The 20,228-nt window shown below is 35.6% G+C and overlaps 1 protein-coding gene across 4 annotated transcripts in view; it reads left to right on the top strand.

Moving 5' to 3' along the window:
- AFTPH (aftiphilin) overlaps positions 1-20,228 on the top strand; it is a 64,715-nt gene that overhangs the window by 22,080 nt on the left and 22,407 nt on the right. For all 4 annotated transcript variants that reach the window (XR_014017484.1, XM_081254524.1, XM_081254522.1 and 1 more), the window contains 4 exons: positions 4,737-6,699; positions 17,399-17,550; positions 19,596-19,722; positions 20,128-20,184. Coding sequence is in view for 3 of the 4 variants with exons in the window: in XM_081254524.1 (XP_081110650.1) it covers positions 4,768-6,699; positions 17,399-17,550; positions 19,596-19,722; positions 20,128-20,184 (2,268 nt within the window). In the remaining variant the exon portion in view is untranslated. The remainder of the gene's footprint in view (positions 1-4,736; positions 6,700-17,398; positions 17,551-19,595; positions 19,723-20,127; positions 20,185-20,228) is intronic.

Raw genomic sequence — 20,228 nt, 5'->3', positions numbered from 1 at the left:
TTTACATAACATTCTTGAAATGATAAAACTGTGGATATGGAGAACAGATTAGTGGTTGCCCAGGGATAGGAATGAGGTAGGGGAGTGGGGGCAGTTCCGTATCTTGATAGTGGTAGTTTCATAGATCTGTATGTGGGATAAAATTGAGCTATACACAAACACAGATGAATGCAAGTGTTTTGGGTTTTTTTTTAATGGTGAAAACTGAATAAGGTCTGTAGTCTAGTTGATAGTAATACCAACATTTCCAGTTTTGCTATTGTACTAGAGCTATTTGAGATGTCACCATTAGGAGGAACTGGGTGAAGGGTGTACAGACGTTACTGTTTTTGCAACTGTGTTCATCTGTTATTACTTCAAACTAAAAAGTTTTAAAAATAAGGTATGCTGTACACTCACGTTCATGGCAGCGTTATTCCCAATAGCCAAAAGGTGGAAGCAACCTATCCGTCTGTCGACAGATGTTAGTATATACATACCATGGAATAATATTCAGCCTTAAAAAGGATGAAATTCTGACTCGTGCTACAACGTGTATGAACCTTAAGGACATTATGCTAAGTGAAACAAGCCAGTCACAAAAGGACAAATACTGTATGATTCCACTTATATGGTTAAAATGGTAAATTTTATGTTATGCTTATCTTGCCACAATTTTTAATAAAGCATTATTATTGTATAATAAGTAAGACATTTTTTATAAAATAGGCATATTTTAAATGCAAACATGAATCTCCTGGAATGCTTTTAATCTTTTTCATTTTGCAGTGATCACAAACTTATAAATAAGTTGCAGGTTCAGTACAAATAAGATTTTTTTCCAGAACAATTTGAGACTGTTGCCAACCTGATGCCCCATCTCTTTCAAATATTTTAGAGTGTATACCAAGGACATTCTCTTATATAACCACAATACTACCATCAAAATCACGAAATTAGCATCAGTGTGTTGCTGCTGTCTAATTCTTGGGCTCTTCAAGTTTCACGGTCATCCCAATAATGACCTTTATAAAAAGGGGAGCCAGTTGAGAAACAAGTGTTATATTTACTTGTCACTTCTCTTTAGTCATCTTCACTCTGGAACAGTTTTCCAATTTCTTCATAACTTTCATGACATTGATCAATACTTTTGAAGATTATAGGCCAGTTGTTTTGTAGACTCTCTCTCAATTTGAATTTGTCTGAAGTTTCCTCATGCATTTATTCAGGCTATGTATTTTTGGCAGGAATATTCCAGAAGTGAGTCTGTGTCCTCATTGCATCTTGTCAGGGGATGCATGATTTTGATATTCCCATTACTAGTGATGTTCACTTTGATCACTTAAGTGTCAGGCTTCACCACGGTAAAGTTAACACTTGTTCCCTTTGTAATTAAATATGTTGTAGGGATATTTTGAAACTATGCAGTACCTTGTTCCTCATCTAACTTTCAGTTTATTTCACTTATATGTTTATATCCACGAGGACTGATAGTTTATTATTTTATTCAGTGAATTATAATCTATCATCGTCTTTATTTTGATGCTCAATTTGTCCCTGATTTAAACAGCAGTAACCCTTTCAAGCTGGTTTTTGTGTCCTTTTGACATGTTCCCATCATTATGAATGCTTTTAAATTAAAAAAAAGGAATTATGATATTAATGAGTATATAGTATCCTATGTAGCATAATTTGCTTAAGTAATCCCTTTAGAGCATTTTTACTTTAAAATCTTTTTTTTTTAATTCTAATTTTTTAGTATAGCCAGATTGCCTTCTGGAAGCCTTGTAACAATGTATGCACCCACCAGTAGTATGTGTGTACAAGTGTCCCTTTCTCCACACTTTTCATTAACAATTGGAGAGTATTTTTAAATACTAGGAACTTCATCATTAAAGGGAAACTGTCAGAGGTCAAATGACCCTGTACAGCCAGCATTAGAAGGGGTATTTGGGACTCTAGACAAGGGAAGAAAATAGGGTTTATGTGTATCTTTTACTGTTTTTTTTTTTCCCCTCTCTTTAAATCAGCAGAAAAGAAAGTATCGTAGCACTAAATCAGTTATTTCCTTCTTTATAATTCTGATTTCGTAGGTAAACAATTTAAAGTAGATATGTTACAATGGAATGTTTTTTCTCATGACTCGCTTATTTCTCTCAGCAGCTGACCAGTCATTGACCTACAGATCTTTTCGAAATTCTGAAGCCATTCTCTATTAACCAGCTGTATGACTGTTGGTAAAGTTGCTGACCAGTAGGCCTCATTTTTCTCATCTCTGAATTAAATTATGTGGTTTCTAAGGTACCTTCTCTGTAAAACTGGAAGATCTTATGAAATTTTATCCTGAGTGTCGGAAGAAAGTTTTGTTGTTGTTGTTTTTAGCTTGCAAAACTGGTTGAATTTTGTAGTAAACGTTTTCCTTATGTGTCTAACGACAACTGTGAATTGCAGTAAGTATCAATTCATTGTCTGTGGGCTGTTTTTGTTCTAGGACTTTGATGTTAATCTTCCCTTTGCTTTTAATGTTAAGTTTGTCGTGTGACACTTTTGACTGTTTAATACAGAGGACCAAAATAACCCAGACATAGATTTCATTTAAGAATTAAATGTATAGAAAAAGAAGGTATCATAAACTGGTGGGCATGGGAAGGATTATTCAATAAATGGGATTATGATAATTGCTAGTCGTAAAAAAATTCACTTAGACCCTTGCTTTAGACCATATGCCAAAATAAATTGTAGATGTATTAAAAATTAAATGTAAAAAAACCCCTCTAAGTAGAAGAAAATAAAAGTGAATATTTATTCAGTTTTAAGCTTATATGATAGCAAAATAATGAAGAAAATTACTAATGGAAAATTAATCAATTTGACCCCTTAAAAATTAATGTGGGAAAACAGTTTGGCTTATAAAGTTAACCACACACTTACCATGTGACCCAGCATTTGCACTCCTGGGTATTCATCTTATAAAGAAATGAGAACTCATGTTCACATGATAATCTGTACACAAATGTACATAGCAGCTTTATTTGTAATTGCAAAATACAGAAAATAACCCAAATGACTTGAATGGAGTAAATGGAGAAACAAACTGTGGTAACATCTATATAATGGAACACTACTTAGCAATAAAAAAGAATGAACTGTGGACACATGCAACAACATGGATGCATCTTGAGGGCATTAAGCTGAGTGAAAAAGCCAACTTCAAAGGATTACATATTATATGATTCCATTTAGATAACACTCTTGACATAGCAAAATTATAATGATGGAGAGTAGGTCAGTGGTTGCCAGCAGTTAGGGTTTAGGGAAGGGCATGACTGTTAAGGGATAACACAAGGGACTTTCTTTATATTGATGAGTATTATTGAACTATTTTTGCAACTGTTCTCATTCCCCAATTGTAGTGACAGTTACTGAAATCTAATCTGCACATATGATCAATTTCATAAAGCTATACAGACACACACAAAGAAAAAAGTGGTGAAATCTAAACAAGGTCTGTGGCTGAGTTAATAGGTTTTACTGATGTCAGTTTCAGGGTTTGATCATGTACTATTGTTGTTTACCATATTCTTATTGAGGGAAACTGGGTGGGAGTATACATGAGAACTCTCTGTACTATTTTTGCAACTTCTTGTGAGTCCTAAGCAATTTCAGAGTTGAAAGTTATAAAAAATTAAATAAACTATGGTACATCCAGACAATGGAACATTATTCAGTACCTAAAAAGAAAAAAGAAAAAAGAGCTATTGAGCCATGAAAAGACATGGAGGAAGAACCTTAAATACATAGTACTCAGTGAAAGAAGCCAATCATACAGTGTGTACAGGCTACCTACTCTGTGATTCCAGTTATACAACATTCTGGAAAAAGCAAAACTATGGAGACAGTAAGAAGACCAGTGGTTGCCAGGGCAGGGGAGAGGGAGGGGTGAATAGAATAGGTGGAACACAGGATTTTTAGGGCAGTAAAATCATTTTGTGTGATACTGTAATGGTGGACACATCTTTATGCATTTGTCCAAACCCATAGAATGTACAGCACCAACAATGAACCCTAATATGAACTATGGACTTTGGGTAATAATGATGTGTCAATGTAGGTTCATCAGTTGTAACAAATATACCACTGGTGGAAGATGTTCATAATAGAGGAGGCTATGCATGAATGGGGGTAGGAGATATATGAGAAATCTCTACCTTCTGCTCAATTTTGCTGTGAACCTAAAACTTATCTAAAAAAATAAAGTCTATTAAAACAAAAAAATATTAACTTGGGTCAGAAATAAACATTGAAAAGCAAAGTGAGTAAAATATCAATATTCGTAGCCATTATTAGAGATAAAATTTTCATGTCTTTTATTTGCAAAGAACTCATACAAATCCATAAGGCAAGCCCTGAGTCCCCAATGAACTGGAAAGAGAGCTTAAGAGAACAAGCGAGTGCCCCAAGAGAGACTTTTGTAGATATACTTTTGTAAGTGTTTATTTGAAATTTTCTGGAATCCCCAGATTCAGGAATGTACTACCAATGCCCATGGAAACATACACTAGAAGAGAGCGTTTTTCTTCTTTTTTTTTTTTTCCCATTATATTATAGCTGTGTAATCCCACCTAAGAAAAATATAGTTTAAAAGATTAAAAATAGAGCACTGTAAATTTGCATAGTTTTGAAGTTTCTTTGAGAGAATTTTGAAAGACTTTGTTCTATGTAATCAGTTCCCTAAAAAAAAATCTTTTTTTTTTCAGGTGTAAATTAATTATTGAAAGCAATTGAACAATGGAGCCAGACATCATTCGAATGTACTCTTCATCCCCACCACCACTAGACAATGGAGCTGAGGATGAGGATGATGATGAATTTGGGGAATTTGGTGGGTTTTCCGAAGTTAGCCCTTCTGGTGTAGGGTTTGTTGATTTTGATACACCAGATTATACTCATCCCAAGGAAGAGTTTGTACCTTCAAACCATTTTATGCCAATTCATGATTTCTCAGAAAATGTAGATAGCCTTACAAGCTTTAAGTCCATTAAAAATGGTAATGATAAGGACATCACTGCTGAACTTTCTTCTTCTGTGAAAGGACAGTCTGATATTTTACTTTCTACCACCAGCAAAGAAATAATTTCATCTAAAACTTTAGATACTTCCATCGATGGCATAGAAAGTCCAAGAGATTTAAATAAAGTAGTGGAGCAGAGACAGAATGTTGGAACACCTGAAAGTTTCTCTCCAGGAGATTTTAGAACTGATATGAATGTTGTTCATCAAAACAAGCAGTTAGAGAGCTGCAATGGTGAAAAGCCTCCTTGTCTGGAGATTCTAACAAATGGGTTTGCAGTATTGGAAACTGTAAATCCTCAGGGAACAGATGATCTGGACACTGTAGCTGATTCAAAAGGGCGAAAGCCTCTTAGCACTCACAGTACTGAGTATAATTTAGACTCTGCACCTAGTCCTGCGGAGGAATTTGCAGATTTTGCCACATTTTCCAAGAAAGAAAGGATACAACTAGAAGAAATAGGATGTGCAGTTTTAAATGATAGAGAAGCACTTACCATTCAGGAAAACAATAAAATTAATAGAGTCAATGAACTGAATTCTGTAAAAGAAGTGTCCTTGGATAGAAGCATTGACGATAAAGGAGACAATGCTAGAGAGGATCAGGTTTGTGTTTCAGAAATAAGCATCGTGAGTAATGGAGCTTTCACCAGTGAAAAACAGAGCCTTCCAACATTGCAACAGGATGAATTTTTAAATTCAAGTGTTCAATCAAAGGCTTGGAGTTTGGTAGACTCAGCTGAAAATTCAGAAGCCAGTAGGAGAGAACAATGTAAAACTGAGGAAAAACTTGATTTATTTACTTCTAAATGTGCTGACCTATGCATGGATTCTACTAAAACTTATGAAGCTGATGATGAAGTTGGTTCTTCCAAAGAAGAAAGTAGAAAGTTTACTGATTCCCGAAGCCTCAGCATTGATACTACAGAGGAAAATGTTTTGGATGATTCTATAAGTGTAAAAAACGATGATAGTAGTAATGACTTTGTGACTTGCAATGATACCAATGAGGATGATTTTGGTGACTTTGGCACAGCCAGTGGCACGACTCCACCTTTTGTTACTGGTACACAAGATTCAATGAGTGATGTCACTTTTGAAGAGTCCTCAGAGCACTTTCCACATTTTAGTGAACCAGGTGATGACTTTGGAGAATTTGGGGAATCAAATGCTGTCTCTTGCCCAGAGGAAGTTATATTTACTGAGTCAGTTCTAAAACAGACTTCTGATAGTTTATCAGAGGGATGCAATTTGGCAAGAAAATCTACTGGGACAGACACTGAACCTGTTTCAGAACTGAAAATTGGGCAAGAAGGTGAGTTTGAAGATTTTGATTCTGTGCCAAATATTCAAGATGACTGCAGTGATTTTCAGGACTCTGATGATTTTGCAGACTTCAGTTCAGCTGGTCCTAGCCAGGTTGTAGACTGGAATGCTTTTGAGGATGGACAGAAAGATAGCTGCTCTTGGGCTGCTTTTGGAGACCAGCAAGCTACTGAATCTCATCATCGAAAGGAAGCCTGGCAGTCACATGAGACAAATGAGAAGATTGATACTCCAGGAACCCCCAAAACGCACAGTGTCCCTTTAGCAGCTTCCAAAGGAGCAGTTGCTGGTGGTCATTTACAGGAAACAGCCACTTCAGCTCAGGTATTTACTCATTTTCTCTATTTTGCATGACATATTAATTGCTGTGGAGGTTTCTAATTCAGCTTTTCAAAAAGTATTTTTTAATTGGGTACCTGTTAAAGGCGTCTCTTTATGATACACAATGCTTGCCAGATTTGTAGATTAGTTACATGTTTCACAGTCATTTGGTTAATGTTAAAGAGACATTCTTATAATAATGCTTGGTAAGATTTTTCTTTATCTCAGTGGGTTTCTTTAATATTTACAGAAATATTAAATAATCATAATCATCAACTTGGTTTTTTGATAAATATAAATACCACTCAAGTAAAAATTCATTAATTAGTTAGTGAACTATTCCAGCAAATCCTTCAGTTTTTACCTTTATAGTGATTTTAAAAGAAGGTTAAACTGAGATTTAGAAGATTTTTTAAGCTTCAGAAAATAATGTCTCTTAATTTTGTCTATCAAAGACCTAGTTTTGATTACAAAAAAGAGCAAGCAGAGTTTGAAACCTCAATCTGTGCTGAAAGCTATAGGGACTTGAAGGATAGAAAAAGAATTTGAAGAAAGCAGATATGGGCCTCATAATTTAACAGCTAATAAAAGGCCTGAGGTGAGGGTGTCAGATGGATTAAGGGTTAGAGCTAGAACATGCAACAGCCGTAGTTGGCTTAGCCATACTGTGACTATTTATTTGCTTATAATTTCTTGCAAATGTATATTTATGTTTACTCTTAGGAAGTAGGATTGTCAGGAATATTTTTACCCCTTAGCCTCTGTACTTTATCCTTTTCTGGTCCAGATTCTTTCAGAGAAGATTCATTAAGATTTATTTTGACCTAAAGTAGCCCCTAGAGGTGCAGTTTGATATCCAGATTGTTCCCCAGTCCTGAGTTGTACCCTGTGCTAAATTTAACCAGGGGAATGGAAGAGAGCACTCCCTTGAATATCACTGCTTTTTATTGATATATGTAACACTTGGTCCACAGGCCTATTTTAAAAATACTGAGAATAAAATCAGAATCTATAAACTTTGCTTCTCCAATTATCTTTTGCTAAGCAAACCATTTTCGACTGGAAATATTTCCAGAGTCTGTTAATTAAAACGGTTATACATCATTGCTTTGATATTGCTGATACATTAAGATATTGTAGAAATTGTGGTACCACCAGTTGGAGTGCACAGCTAATCACTTTTCATTTGACATTGAGTGTCTGAATAGCTTAATTTGCTAATTCAGTTATTACATGGTTTGGCTAATGTGTAGTATTCCTGTGGAGTAATTCATTATTGAGGCAGAAGCTTACAATTTTAAACAAGGAATGAATTAATTATATAATGCAAAGTGAAGACTGTTGGTTTTTGACCTAATCCTTTCCCTGTTTAGTTTCATCTTTTTAGAGTATAGGGTGACACTAGTATCAGATAATCTTTAATTTATAGCCTTAGAACTTTTAACATCATCATATAATGTATTTTTTAAAGTATGACCGCTTCAAAAAGGAATTTTTTGCATCATATAAGTTGATTGAAGTTATTTATGTGTAATCTGACAACTGGTTATAGGAGGAAATAAAGTACAAGGGCTTTATGGAATCTTACAGATCTGAGTTTGAATCTTGACTCAGAGTCACATAAGCATTATGATTTTGGACAAGTTACTTCTGAACTCAGTTGTCTGTAAAAAGGAGGTAATATCTGTTGCAAAGGACTTTTGTGAAGATAAAATGACAGTAAACGTTAAAACGAGTGAAAAAATCTATTGAAAAATAAGAATCTTGTAGTATGATTCTATTTTGTAAAAATAAAACAAAAACTATAGGGATGTGTCAAGATGCTTTGACTTCCTGAGATTTGTCTGGTTCAGTCCTCAGGCTTTTCTTTTTGCTGAATGGCTATGCAAAATGAGCAGAACTTGGAGATGCATGTTGGAAAGGAGAAACTGCTGGAAGGGGGGCTAGAAGAGAAGTTTGGAAGGAAATTGAGGTGGGGAAATGGAAAGTGACTGAGTTGGAAAGTGACTTCCATTCTTATCCTTCTGTTGTAAAGGAGGGTTGTGACCTGTAGTTTCTTCCTTTTCCAGAATCTGCTGGAAATGCACATTAATCTAGTTCTCTAGAAGAGGATTAGATTTATTAATATTTTTCTTAAAATGTTTCTCCTAGTTGCTACCATTTTGGGGACAGCACAGAAATCCTCACATATTAATGACACTAAAAGTTAGATTTTTTAATCATAAAATGATTTATCCCTGTTGAATCTTACCTGGATACAACAATTCTGTCTTGAACAGAGTGCCCTCAAATTGTGTTTTGACAGAATGTTGTGAGACTCTTAGAATTCAGAGCTCAGTTAATTCAGTTAAGCAAGCATGGAGAACAATTCTTTGTGAAGTTAGACAAATGGTATAGTTGTCATTTCATATTTCTTTGACTTTTTTGCTACGCTATGTATGTGACATTGTCCAGGTCCCTGTTTTTTTAGTACTTTCCTTTTTTCAGCCTACCAAAAGGATATCTTAACATTTTAATAAAATATATCTTCCCTGGGTCAAGAGACAATCAATTATTGCAACTTTATTGCTATAATTTGTTACTTAGGGAAAAGTCAACCAAGAAGAAATCTTTGAAACTTATAAAATGTTTTTAGTCAAGCCAATTCTCAGATGGTGAGTCCAGCAAACCTCAGAGGGTTCAGGCCTTGATGTAAATGCCATAATGACCATTTATTGAGAAACATTCTTCCCCTTCAGTGAATATTTTTTTCTGAGAACGCAGAGTTCAGTTTATTTCATTCTCCTGTTAACATTCTTTTTTTTTTTTTTAATTTATTTATTTTGGGGTGCATTGGGTCCTCGTTGCTGTGCGTGGGCTTCTCATTGCGGTGGCTTCTCTTGTTGCGGAGCATAGGCTCTAGGCACTCAGGCTCAGTAGTTGTGGTGCACAGGCTTAGTTGCTCCGCGGCATGTGGGATCTTCCCGGACCAGGGCTCAAACCCGTGTCCCCTGCATTGGCAGGCGGACTCTTAAGCACTGCGCCACCAGGGAAGCCCTGTTAACATTCTTATAAATTGTAGAGAAAAGCAAGTTAGTGGTATCTCTATTGTAGAAATTGGAAAAAGGTCAAAATTATTCTTCACTTTTGGGGCTAAGATTTAAAACAAAATAAAATGACTAACAAAAAACAAAAATCTCCTTACTTTGAAAGCAGTTCTTTTTCCAAAAGACCATTATATGTATTGTTCTAACAGTTTTTTGTTTTTCGGGTTTTTTTAACCTGTTAATGTTCCAGAAAGGAACCTTGATTGAAATAGCCAAGATGCCTTTTCTTTGGTATAAGGTGAAGGAGGTAATGTCATGAGCACTGCATTAAACTCTGAGCTTTTGTAAAATTTTCAAAATATTGCTCTGGGTGTTATTTGAGAACTTAGGTAATTGGTAAGTAATCTTATATTAATTGGCTATAGAAAAGGAAGCTATGAGTCATTTTCTTTTATTAGCCATCTAATTGATAATGCTACTGGGAAAATGTTATTAGAAGATTTACCTTGAGAGCTTTAAAAATTGAGTATCACAAAAAGGAAAAAGAAGAGAGTCACTAATACTTTGGCTTATGTTATTTTGAGAATAAGTTATTGGTTTGCTCACCAGAAAGTCAGCATTCTCAAACTGAGTGTAACTACATTTTCACCTTCATTTATTTAATCATCTGCCTAAGATTTGTGCAGGTTTTCCTTAATGTGGGTGAACACCTGAACTTATGACTGAAAACATAAGTAAGCAACAAAATAAAGAAATTAAGTGGTCAAAAGGTACAACCTTCCAGTCATAAAATAAATAAGTTCTGGAGGTACAATGTAGAGCATGGTGACTATTGTTAATAATACTGCATTGTGTATTTGAAAGCTGCTAAGAGTAGTTCTTAAAAGTTCTCATACGAGAAAAGAAAAATTTGTAACTATGGTGACCATTTTGCAATATATACATATATTGAACCCTTACGTTGTGCGTATGAAACTAATATGTCAATTATATCTCAATTTAAAAAAAAAAAAAGAAAGAAATGCAGGTTTTGGCCGTATAGCTCTTTGCTTGCTTGAAGTATTTGGACAGCAATTCCTTTTGTTATTTTTCCCTCAGAAAATTTGAAATTCTGTCTTTAATTCCAAAATAGATAGAAATATTCTATTAGATTTATCCAGAAACTGTGCAGAAGGGGCAAACCATCTTTTTAGAGCATAGTGAGTACTACAATTGGTTACTCTTCTTACATAGCTTGAAACTGGGGATTGATAAGTGTACAGTTGTAGATTGTACTTGATATCTTACTTAATATTTAATGGTGGTAAGGCATAAGGTATCCTCTTAAATGGAAGATTAAATTGCCTGGTGGATTTTATGTTTCTTCTAAACTTCCACTTAAGAACAAGACCTAATGCTATCAATATTAAAACTATTGACATTAATCAACTACTGTTTGTAAGGAAGAAAGGAAAACTAACTAGAAATATGTTGAAGGAATTTTAGAAATTACCTTAAAATCAAGATACTTTAAAGGGGATATGCCTTTGAGTGGCCTCAGAACCATAGTCTAGGATCCTCGGTGCTGGTCTTATACACTCCTTTGGAAAACTGAATGAGAGTTTCAATACACAATCTTTTTATACTCTACTGTAGTCATTTACAACATAGAGGTGTATTAATCATGGTTCTCCAGAGAAGTAGAACCATGCATGCATGCATGCATGGAGAGACAGACAGACAGACTGATGTATTATAAGGAATTGGCTCATGCAGTTATGGAGATGATCACTAAGTTCTAAGATCTGTAGTCCGCAAGCTGTCTTCAATTGATTGAATGAGCCCCATCCATACTAAGGAAGACAATCTGCTTTACTTAGTCTACTAATTCAAATATTAATCGCATCCAGCAACAACCTCACAGGCGTATCTAAAATAACGTTTGACCAAATGTCTGGGCACCCCTTGGCCCTGTCAAGTTGATGCATAAAATTAACTGTCACAAGAGGGAACACCAAATATCCATATATAGCTTTCAGGATTTTTGGAAGACCTGTAACCTATTTGTAACTGAGCCACGTCAGTTGAGAAGCTCTGCATTAGATAATATGACTTATTTGCACCAGTGTATAAAATGAAAGGGTCTTCTTCCTCCAAACCCAGACATGGAGATAGGACAGAACTGGGAATGAGTATAAGTGAATTCATGCATAGTGCTTTGCCCTCATTGATGAATTAAAACATTGGGTAATCGTTTTTGCTTTTCCAGAAACACTCTATGAGTTGAAAAAAATAAAATATACAGGGATTCAAGGTAAAAAGGACCCTGATAGGAAAACAAATATTATGAGAAATGAGAAAATTGGGAAAGATAGAGAAATCCTATAAAAGCCGGTGTACCTTTGGAGAGTAGTATAGCTAAGACCACATATGACTTTTGTGAGCCCCTTCCCCATAAATGATATTTAAAATTCTATTTTATAACTTGGTATAAGGTTGAGTATGTTAATATTAACTATTAAAACGTTTTCATGAACCCCTAAAATTATTGTGGACCCTAGGCCCTGTGCCTACTGCATAAGTTGGCCCTGGTTATAGTATAGTACCTAAAAATCAAGGCTCTGGAGTCACACTGCTAGATTCAGATCCAGCTTTCAGCACTGACTTGCATTAGCCACTTCTCTGAACATGAGATTTAGAGAATAATAATAGTACTTACTTTAAAACTCTCATTATGAAGATAAAATGAAATTGTGCATATTAAAGGTGCTTAGCACAGTGTCTTGCACGTAACTAGTGCTCAATAAATGTTAGCTGTTACTGAATAATCTCAGAAATGCGCTTCTTAGAAAATGGTCTTCAAAGGTGCAAGAGGGCTTCCCTGGTGGCGCAGCGGTTGAGAGTCCGCCTGCCGATGCAGGGGACACGGGTTCGTGCCCAGGTCAGGGAAGATCCCACATGCCACGGAGTGGCTAGGCCCGTGAGCCATGGCCGCTGAGCCTGTGCGTCCGGAGCCTGTGCTGTGCAACAGGAGAGGCCACAACAGTGAGAGGCCTGCATACTGCAAAAAAAGCTGCAAGAAATAGTGTTGCCAACTGGATTTTTTGGTGAATAGCAAAAAGTAATAGGGAGATAAATGAGAATTTGTGTGGGAGTACCCCTAGTTCAGCTGTATACTCACCTGTCAGACTATTTTGAGAGCAAAAATGCTGCTTCTGGCTAGTTTCCCTTCTCAGAATAGTTTTGACATGTAAGAGCTCTTCTGAGCCCAAGTGTGCTTGTCTGCAAGTAGCAGACCTTCTCCTTGGCTTCCTAGCGCTGGAAACAATAGAGAAAGTAAAAAGGGAGTCTGGTACCTGTCTGGAAAAGCATTTGCCTTTCAACCCTGCATTTATCAGAGCCCCCTGTTCTTAAAATGTTTAACGTCCAGATGTGCTGCTGTTTGCAGGTTTAGAATTTGATATGTGTTTGAATTGACAGACATGGCTCAATCACCAGTTTCCTAATTCCAAATACAAGGGAGAACTGATGACTATTTTTCCTCTTTGACTTTGAAGTTGAAGGCATTTGAAATTCAAGTAACTGGAGTGAATATTATTTTATTTAGTTTGCTATTTAGTTACTGTTGTAACCTCAGCTAAATATTTAATATGCTAAGTGTGTGTGTACTTATTTTGTTACCCTCACATTAATTTAGAGTGCAGCACTGGCTCTTTAGTAAAAATTTACTATTTGCTTTGTTGGAAACTATGAATAGTAGTGTTAGATGAATAATTTGCTTATGTACAGTAGAACAAATCGAAGTTTAAATAATATTTCACTTTACCGACTTTAAAGCTGTTGCATGTGTTAAACTACCTTGGCTGACAATGTTGAGGAAAAAACTGAATATATTTTAAAACAATTAAAATTATTTAATAATCTTCAAGAAACAAAAAAAACCCAAAACCTTTACCAGTATCAACCTTTACCCTTTTTTTTGGCTGCGTTGGGTCTTCGTTGCTGCATGCAGGCTTTCTCTAGTTGCGGTGAGCGTGGGCTTCTCATTGTGGTGGCTTCTCGTTGCAGAGCACAGGCTCCAGGCGCGTGGGCTTCAGTAGTTGCAGCGCGCAGGCTCTAGGGCACACAGGCTTCAGTAGTTGTGGCGCGCCAGCTCAGTAGTTGTGGCTCTCAGGCTCTAGAGCGCAGGCTCAGTAGTTGTGGCGCACAGGCTTAGTTGCTCTGCGGCATGTGGGATCTTCCCGGACCAGGGATTGAACTTGTGTCCCCTGCGTTGGCAGGCGGATTCTTAACCACTGCATCACCAGGGAAGTCCCAACCTTTACCTTTTATCTCATGCTCAAATTTTATGTTTTTAAAAATTGAGTGTGTGATTACAGTGTTTTGGGAAATCTGTTTTTCTGAAAGAAATTTATCTGCTTGGTCATAAGAGAAACTATTCTTGTGGTAGGTTAGTTTCTCTTCTTCTGAGTGTTAATGTTAGTTATATTCTTGTACCTCTTCTACTTACCAACTTACTTGGGCTATGTTCCATCGTATCTTTCAACTTTATTGTGCTTCTTGGGAAGTAAAGCATTTTAACACACCTCATGTGTGGTTTACACTCTTTGATTTTCATAATGTGATCAAGGTTTAAGTCACAAATGCCAACAATCAACCATAATGTTCACGAATTTTCAAAATTTAAAATCCCCAAGGAGTAGCAGTAACAGGTTCTCATTATACAAGCAGTTCTTAACAACAGATATTTTTTAATTAGGTACCTTTTTCCCAACTTGATAGGAGGATCTTGGGGAGGATGCAAAATATTTGGATTATTTAATTTCTTGATATAATATGGTAGAAATTGATATAAATTGAGGCAGGTATTTTCATAATGGTTTAGAATGCTAAATAGTGGTGGAGAAATAGCCTTAGTGAGATTTGAACCTGGTTTTGACATTTATTCCTTGGCAGGCCACTGTGTCTGTATGTATCATCTATATAATAACAACAGTAGTGATAAAAGCTGTCACTTCTTGAGCACACACTGGGTGTCAAGCATTTACTCCTCTAATTTATTCTTCACCTTGTAAGGTAGGCCCTGAGAGCTCCAGTTTATAAATCCTGAAACTGAGTCTCAGCCCCTTGGGTCCACAGTCCTCTATTGAAGTGTTATAATTACATCAGCTATTTACTTACTGGAATTAACTAGTAGTAAATGAAATTTGGCGTTATTTATTACCATGAACAAGATAGTAGCCCTTTTAGCATCAAACCGGTCTTGTAGATAGTTGGAAATTAATATACTTCAAAAAGTAAAATGTTAGGAAATTTAATTGTAATCAAAATCGTTGTTAATTCTATTAGCTGCTTTCTTGTTGAATTGTTGAGGAGTTCCTCCTTGTGGTGAGTGGTGCTGGTCAGTTAGTGGATTCTGGTTGTTTGAATATTTATTTAAAAAATTTATTTATGGCTCTACCTCCGGGGTCGGCAAACTATGGCTTAGCAGACAAATCTGTCCTGCCACCTGTTTTAGTAAATCAAGTTTCATCGGAACACACCCACACTTACTTGTTTATGGATGGCCTGCAACACGAAAAATATTCACTATCTAGCCCTATAGGGAAAACTCTGCCAACTCCTGTTCTACCTCATTCAACAAAAGATTTGAAGCAATTGACTCTAATATCTAATCCTAAAGACATATGGAACTTTCTTTTAAAATGTCCATGTAATTTTATTCTTTATGAGAAAAGGTTGGGAAGAAGTCTAAAACAAAGTTTAAACGTGATTGGGTTAAAATAATGTTCTGTTTCCTCAAGTACATTCCACTAATTTGAGAATTTGCTCACTGGTATACCTAAGACCTGGTAGTTATGTGTAATGATTGATCCAAATCATTGAATATGTTTTGAGGTCCTTTCTTTCATCCTTAGATAAATGTTTTTTCTATCCTATTAAAAGGATAACAAAGAGGATACAAGAAAGATTCTGTTTTAATTTACAGAGAAATAAAATTTGGTCCTATGTGAGTTTTTGCTTACCCTCCCTGCCCAAGAGGAGCCAATGCTTATTATGTTTCCAATTAGATGGTTATCTGATCCCTTTAAAAGTAATGTCTGTCCATTCCCTCTGTTGAAGTGAGTTAACTATGGGTCCCCTTGATGCACTCAAGTTTCACAAGCCTTGGGATCTTGAGTCTACTCTTTACTGTAGGTTTCATAATTGATACTGAGAACCTTTTCCCATATCACAAACATGAATATAATGAAGATGTTAAACTTTTGTAGAGATAGCACAAGAGTACCCTGAGACCAATTATGCAGCATCAAGTTTTTTGCTCTGATGCTGCTTCCAAAAGAGATTTTGTTTTGGAAAATATGTATGTGAAAATTTTTCCTATTGTTTTTAATTTTCCTGTTTGCTGACTATACTAAACAACAGAAATCAAGCATTAACTTGTCTTGTTACTTGGCAGGAAGTGCCACCATGATGTGGCATTTTCTTGTACACAGGATGTCATTTCAGTAGTACGCTTCATCTTCCAACAAGTTTTGACTTAAAAGTTTGTATTCCTAGTTGATGTTTAAGTAGTAAGGTGAGCTGAGTTGAAAATATTTTACATGTATCTGAAATAAAGTTAGGAAAGTGGGAATAAATGTTATTGTAGGTTACACATGTAGACTAAACCTACTAGTGCCCCCAAAATCTAAGTTAATCTAAATCCAACAAGTTTTAATTAATAAAAATACTCCCAAAATGCCAGTGTTCTCAGAGAAAATACTCTAGGGGATATGCAGGCTTTGCTTGGAGGAAAAGTAGTGTACTATTCAGAAATACAAATATGCACACCATAGAAGAGTAGAGAAATGGAATTTCTAAAAGATAGCACAGATCATCAAAATGATAAATGAGCCATTGAATTTCTTGGTAAAAACTGAGACATTCTGTCCTACTTTGGTTTCTTCTATTAGCAGATATTTCTAAAAGGTTTTCACAACAAGGTCATTCTGTATAGCACAGGGAACTATATTCAATATTCTGTGACAAACCATAATGGAAAAGAATATGAAAAAGAATGTATATATATGTATAACTGAGTCACTTTGCTGTACAGAAGAAATTAACAAAACATTGTAAATCAACTATACTTCAATAAAATTTTTTAAAAATTAAAAAAAAAGGTTTTCAGAATTCACGTGTTCATATCCAGGTTCTGTTCAACTATAATAGGATAATACTTTTTGCAAGCATCCAATCTTATTGTTCTAAATATAGAGTATGTGAGTGGTAGTAGGAAACACCCCAGTGTTATGGAAAGATTATGAATACTGTCTGGTTTTTTGGGGTTTGTTTTTGCTTGCAGATTATTCAAACTTTGAGATTGCTTTCTCACTGTACAATGGGGTAGTAATTTCTTCTTTGTAGAATTTTGTAATGGATTAAGTAAGATAATGTTTGTAAAGTGCCAGGCATGATGCTTGGTGTGTAATGACATTTATTTGTCATTACACAATTATTTAAAGCTGTTCTATGAGTAGTTATTCTTCTTTCACTTAGTGTTTCCTGTATCTGACTGGTAGTTTCCCCACCCCATAGTAGCAGACAGGGTATTGTTGTATGGGGGTGTGTGTGTGTGTGTAGTAATGATAAAGCTATGACATTATTAAAATTACAAAAATGAAAATAAACTTTTGGGGGGTGTTTTGATGCAGACAGCTTTACTAAACCGCCTGGAGCGAATTTTCGAAGCATGTTTTCCTTCCATATTTGTCCCTGATACTGAAGAAGAAGTTACTTCCCTGAAGCACTTGCTGGAAACAAGCACCTTGCCAATAAAAAGAAGAGAGGCCTTAGCTGAAAGTGGGTAAGTAGTAGACATTTTTCAGATAGCATGTATATTTGTTAGTTTCAACTGTTCTAATTTATAAGGTTATCTAAGGTTATCTTAAACCATTAAGGCTCTAAAACATTACTGTGTTTAAGTTTAAAAAATTATATTGTGCTAAAAGATATGATTTAAAAAACTCTCTACTTGTCCATTTTTGAGCTTTTTAAAAAAAATTCTAAATCGATATTCTAATCAATTTTATATATTATTTTTTGATTTCCTAGTATGATAGATGAAAATTTAGATCTTACATCTGCTATTCTCTTCTCTTCATCTTCCCAGTATACTTACATCATAGTTTTTGGTTAAATTGTTATTTGGTATTTTCATTATTATGATCATATATAGTGTTCACAGCTAAGCCACTATTTTCTTTATAGTATACCTTTTTCCTGGATTTGATAATTGCCTGTCTTTTTCATTTACTGAGTCTTTCCCTACCCTCCAACAGCCTGTTAATATAATTTTACTTGTGATAAGACCTATCAAGCTGATGATTCCATTTTTTACCTGGAGTCCTCCATCTTCCAATTCCTTCCAATCTGGAATGGATCAGTCTAGGCCCCCTAAACACATGTTGTCTTGGGACTTCCCTTCACTTAAATCCCATTTTGGTGGAGCACATCCTCTAATAGCCTCCTGGAGAAAAAGGAACACAGGAGGTAAAATTTTACTTTATTCTACCCCTACATCAAAGTTATAATTTAGGATCTTTTGTTGCTGGTGTTCTGAAATTTCACAATGACGTATCTCGATATGAATCTTTTTTCATTCATTGGACTGAGTATTAGGTAGGAACCTTTCAATCTGGAAGCTTCTGTTCTTCAGTATTGAGCAATTCTCTTATAATGACAATTACTTTCCCTCCATTGCCTCTGTTTTCTTTCTGGAACTCCTATTAATTATTAGATGTTAGAGGGTCTAGATTGACTTGCTAATTTTAATTTCAAAGTTATTCTTATTCCTGGATACTTCTGTTACATTTCATTACTCCCCACCTCTGGAGGCAGTATTTCTTTTTTTTTTTTTTTTTTTCTTTTTGTGGTATGCGGGCCTCTCACTGTTGTGGCCTCTCCCCGTTGCGGAGCACAGGCTCCGGACGCGCAGGCCCAGAGGCCATGGCTCACGGGCCCAGCCGCTCCGCGGCATATGGGATCCTCCCAGACCGGGGCACGAACCCGTATCCCCTGCATCGGCAGGCGGACTCTCAACCACTGCGCCACCAGGGAGGCCCTGGAGGCAGTATTTCTTAATTTCATTGAAGATGAATATTATTTTTGCTTCTTGACTTTTGTTTTGGGGTGATTTCTGAGAACAGAAGGGGACAAAAAGGTTGATGTTTTGCCATCTTTAAACTGTAGATATTTTTTTAAAATATGCTAGCTGTACAGATAGTTCACACTCTTAGACCCAAGAGATTCATTCTAAGGAAATAACACAATTCTGCAATAATACACACCATAAAATACAGGAAGATATTCTTGCACTACTGGTAATAGGAGCCAAACAGTAAGAACAACTTAATTAAAACTGTATGATGATTGTGGCTAAATAAATGATGATGCATCTGTCTAATAGAACATTACACAACCACTGAAAAAGATACATATGTACATAAGGAAATGCTTAAAATCTGAAAAAAGAATACAGAATTTTAAATATGCTGTAATTGCAACTGTGTATTTGTGGGTCAAGACTCAAGGAGAAAACATATTAAATAGCTCCAGAAAGATGGTGGGATGCTGGGTGGTATCCTTCCTCCTTTTAAATATTTTTGCCTTACAATTTAAAAAGAATAACATACAGGCCAAATTTTTGCTTGATTGTTTCAAATGAGTTTAATTTAGTTACTTTTCTAATGACTAAGTGTTGGCTGTTGATTTCATTCAGATAGTAGTTATATACTCATGTTAGACACAAGATTAATTGAAATGTATATTTCACAGTCACATTAAAAGTAGAATTCATGGTGAAAGCTATTGAGTAACCCATTGTTGGTGGCTTCATCGTGACCTTTGCAGGGAACTGCTGGATGTGTGGGCTGAGCTACAGGACATCCATGATGCACATGGCTTGAGATATCAGTGGGGCGGCTCCCATAGCAACAAGAAGCTCTTGTGCTCCTTGGGAATAGACACCCGAAACATTGTGAGTTTATTAGTACCTTGGAAAATCCTTTGATCAACCTATGAATGTTTTTTAATTCTGTCACACTTCTGTTGAAACTAGTTCCTCAGAAAAATAAATATTAGTTGGTTTAACATGTTCATGTATTTTTGAATATGCCAACTTTTAGGCATAAATCTATCTAGATTTTTCTGCAATATTTCTTATTTTTAGGAAAAGTTGTTTTAGTGTTTTTCCTTAACTATGAAATGAAGGAATTGGGCTAGGAGATCAGAAATATAACCCCATAAGGGCAATTTAACAATTTCTTCAATGTATCATTCACAATGTATGTAATAAAGCATTACAAGCATATTTTGGAAACTTTCATTCTATGACAGATCATTCTCTAAATATATGTTCTTTCTCTCTAACGTACGTATATAGCTCTTCACGGGCAATAAGAAGCAACCTGTTATAGTGCCCATGTATGCAGCAGGGTTGGTAAGTACAAAGATGTCTTTGCATTTGTTTATCATTGCTGCATT

This window comes from Mesoplodon bidens (genome assembly GCF_964165515.1).
Source record: "Mesoplodon bidens genome assembly, chromosome: 14".
Lineage (NCBI taxonomy): Eukaryota > Metazoa > Chordata > Mammalia > Artiodactyla > Ziphiidae > Mesoplodon > Mesoplodon bidens.
Note: the sequence above shows the minus strand (reverse complement) of the source record. Positions and strands in the feature narration are given on the sequence as shown.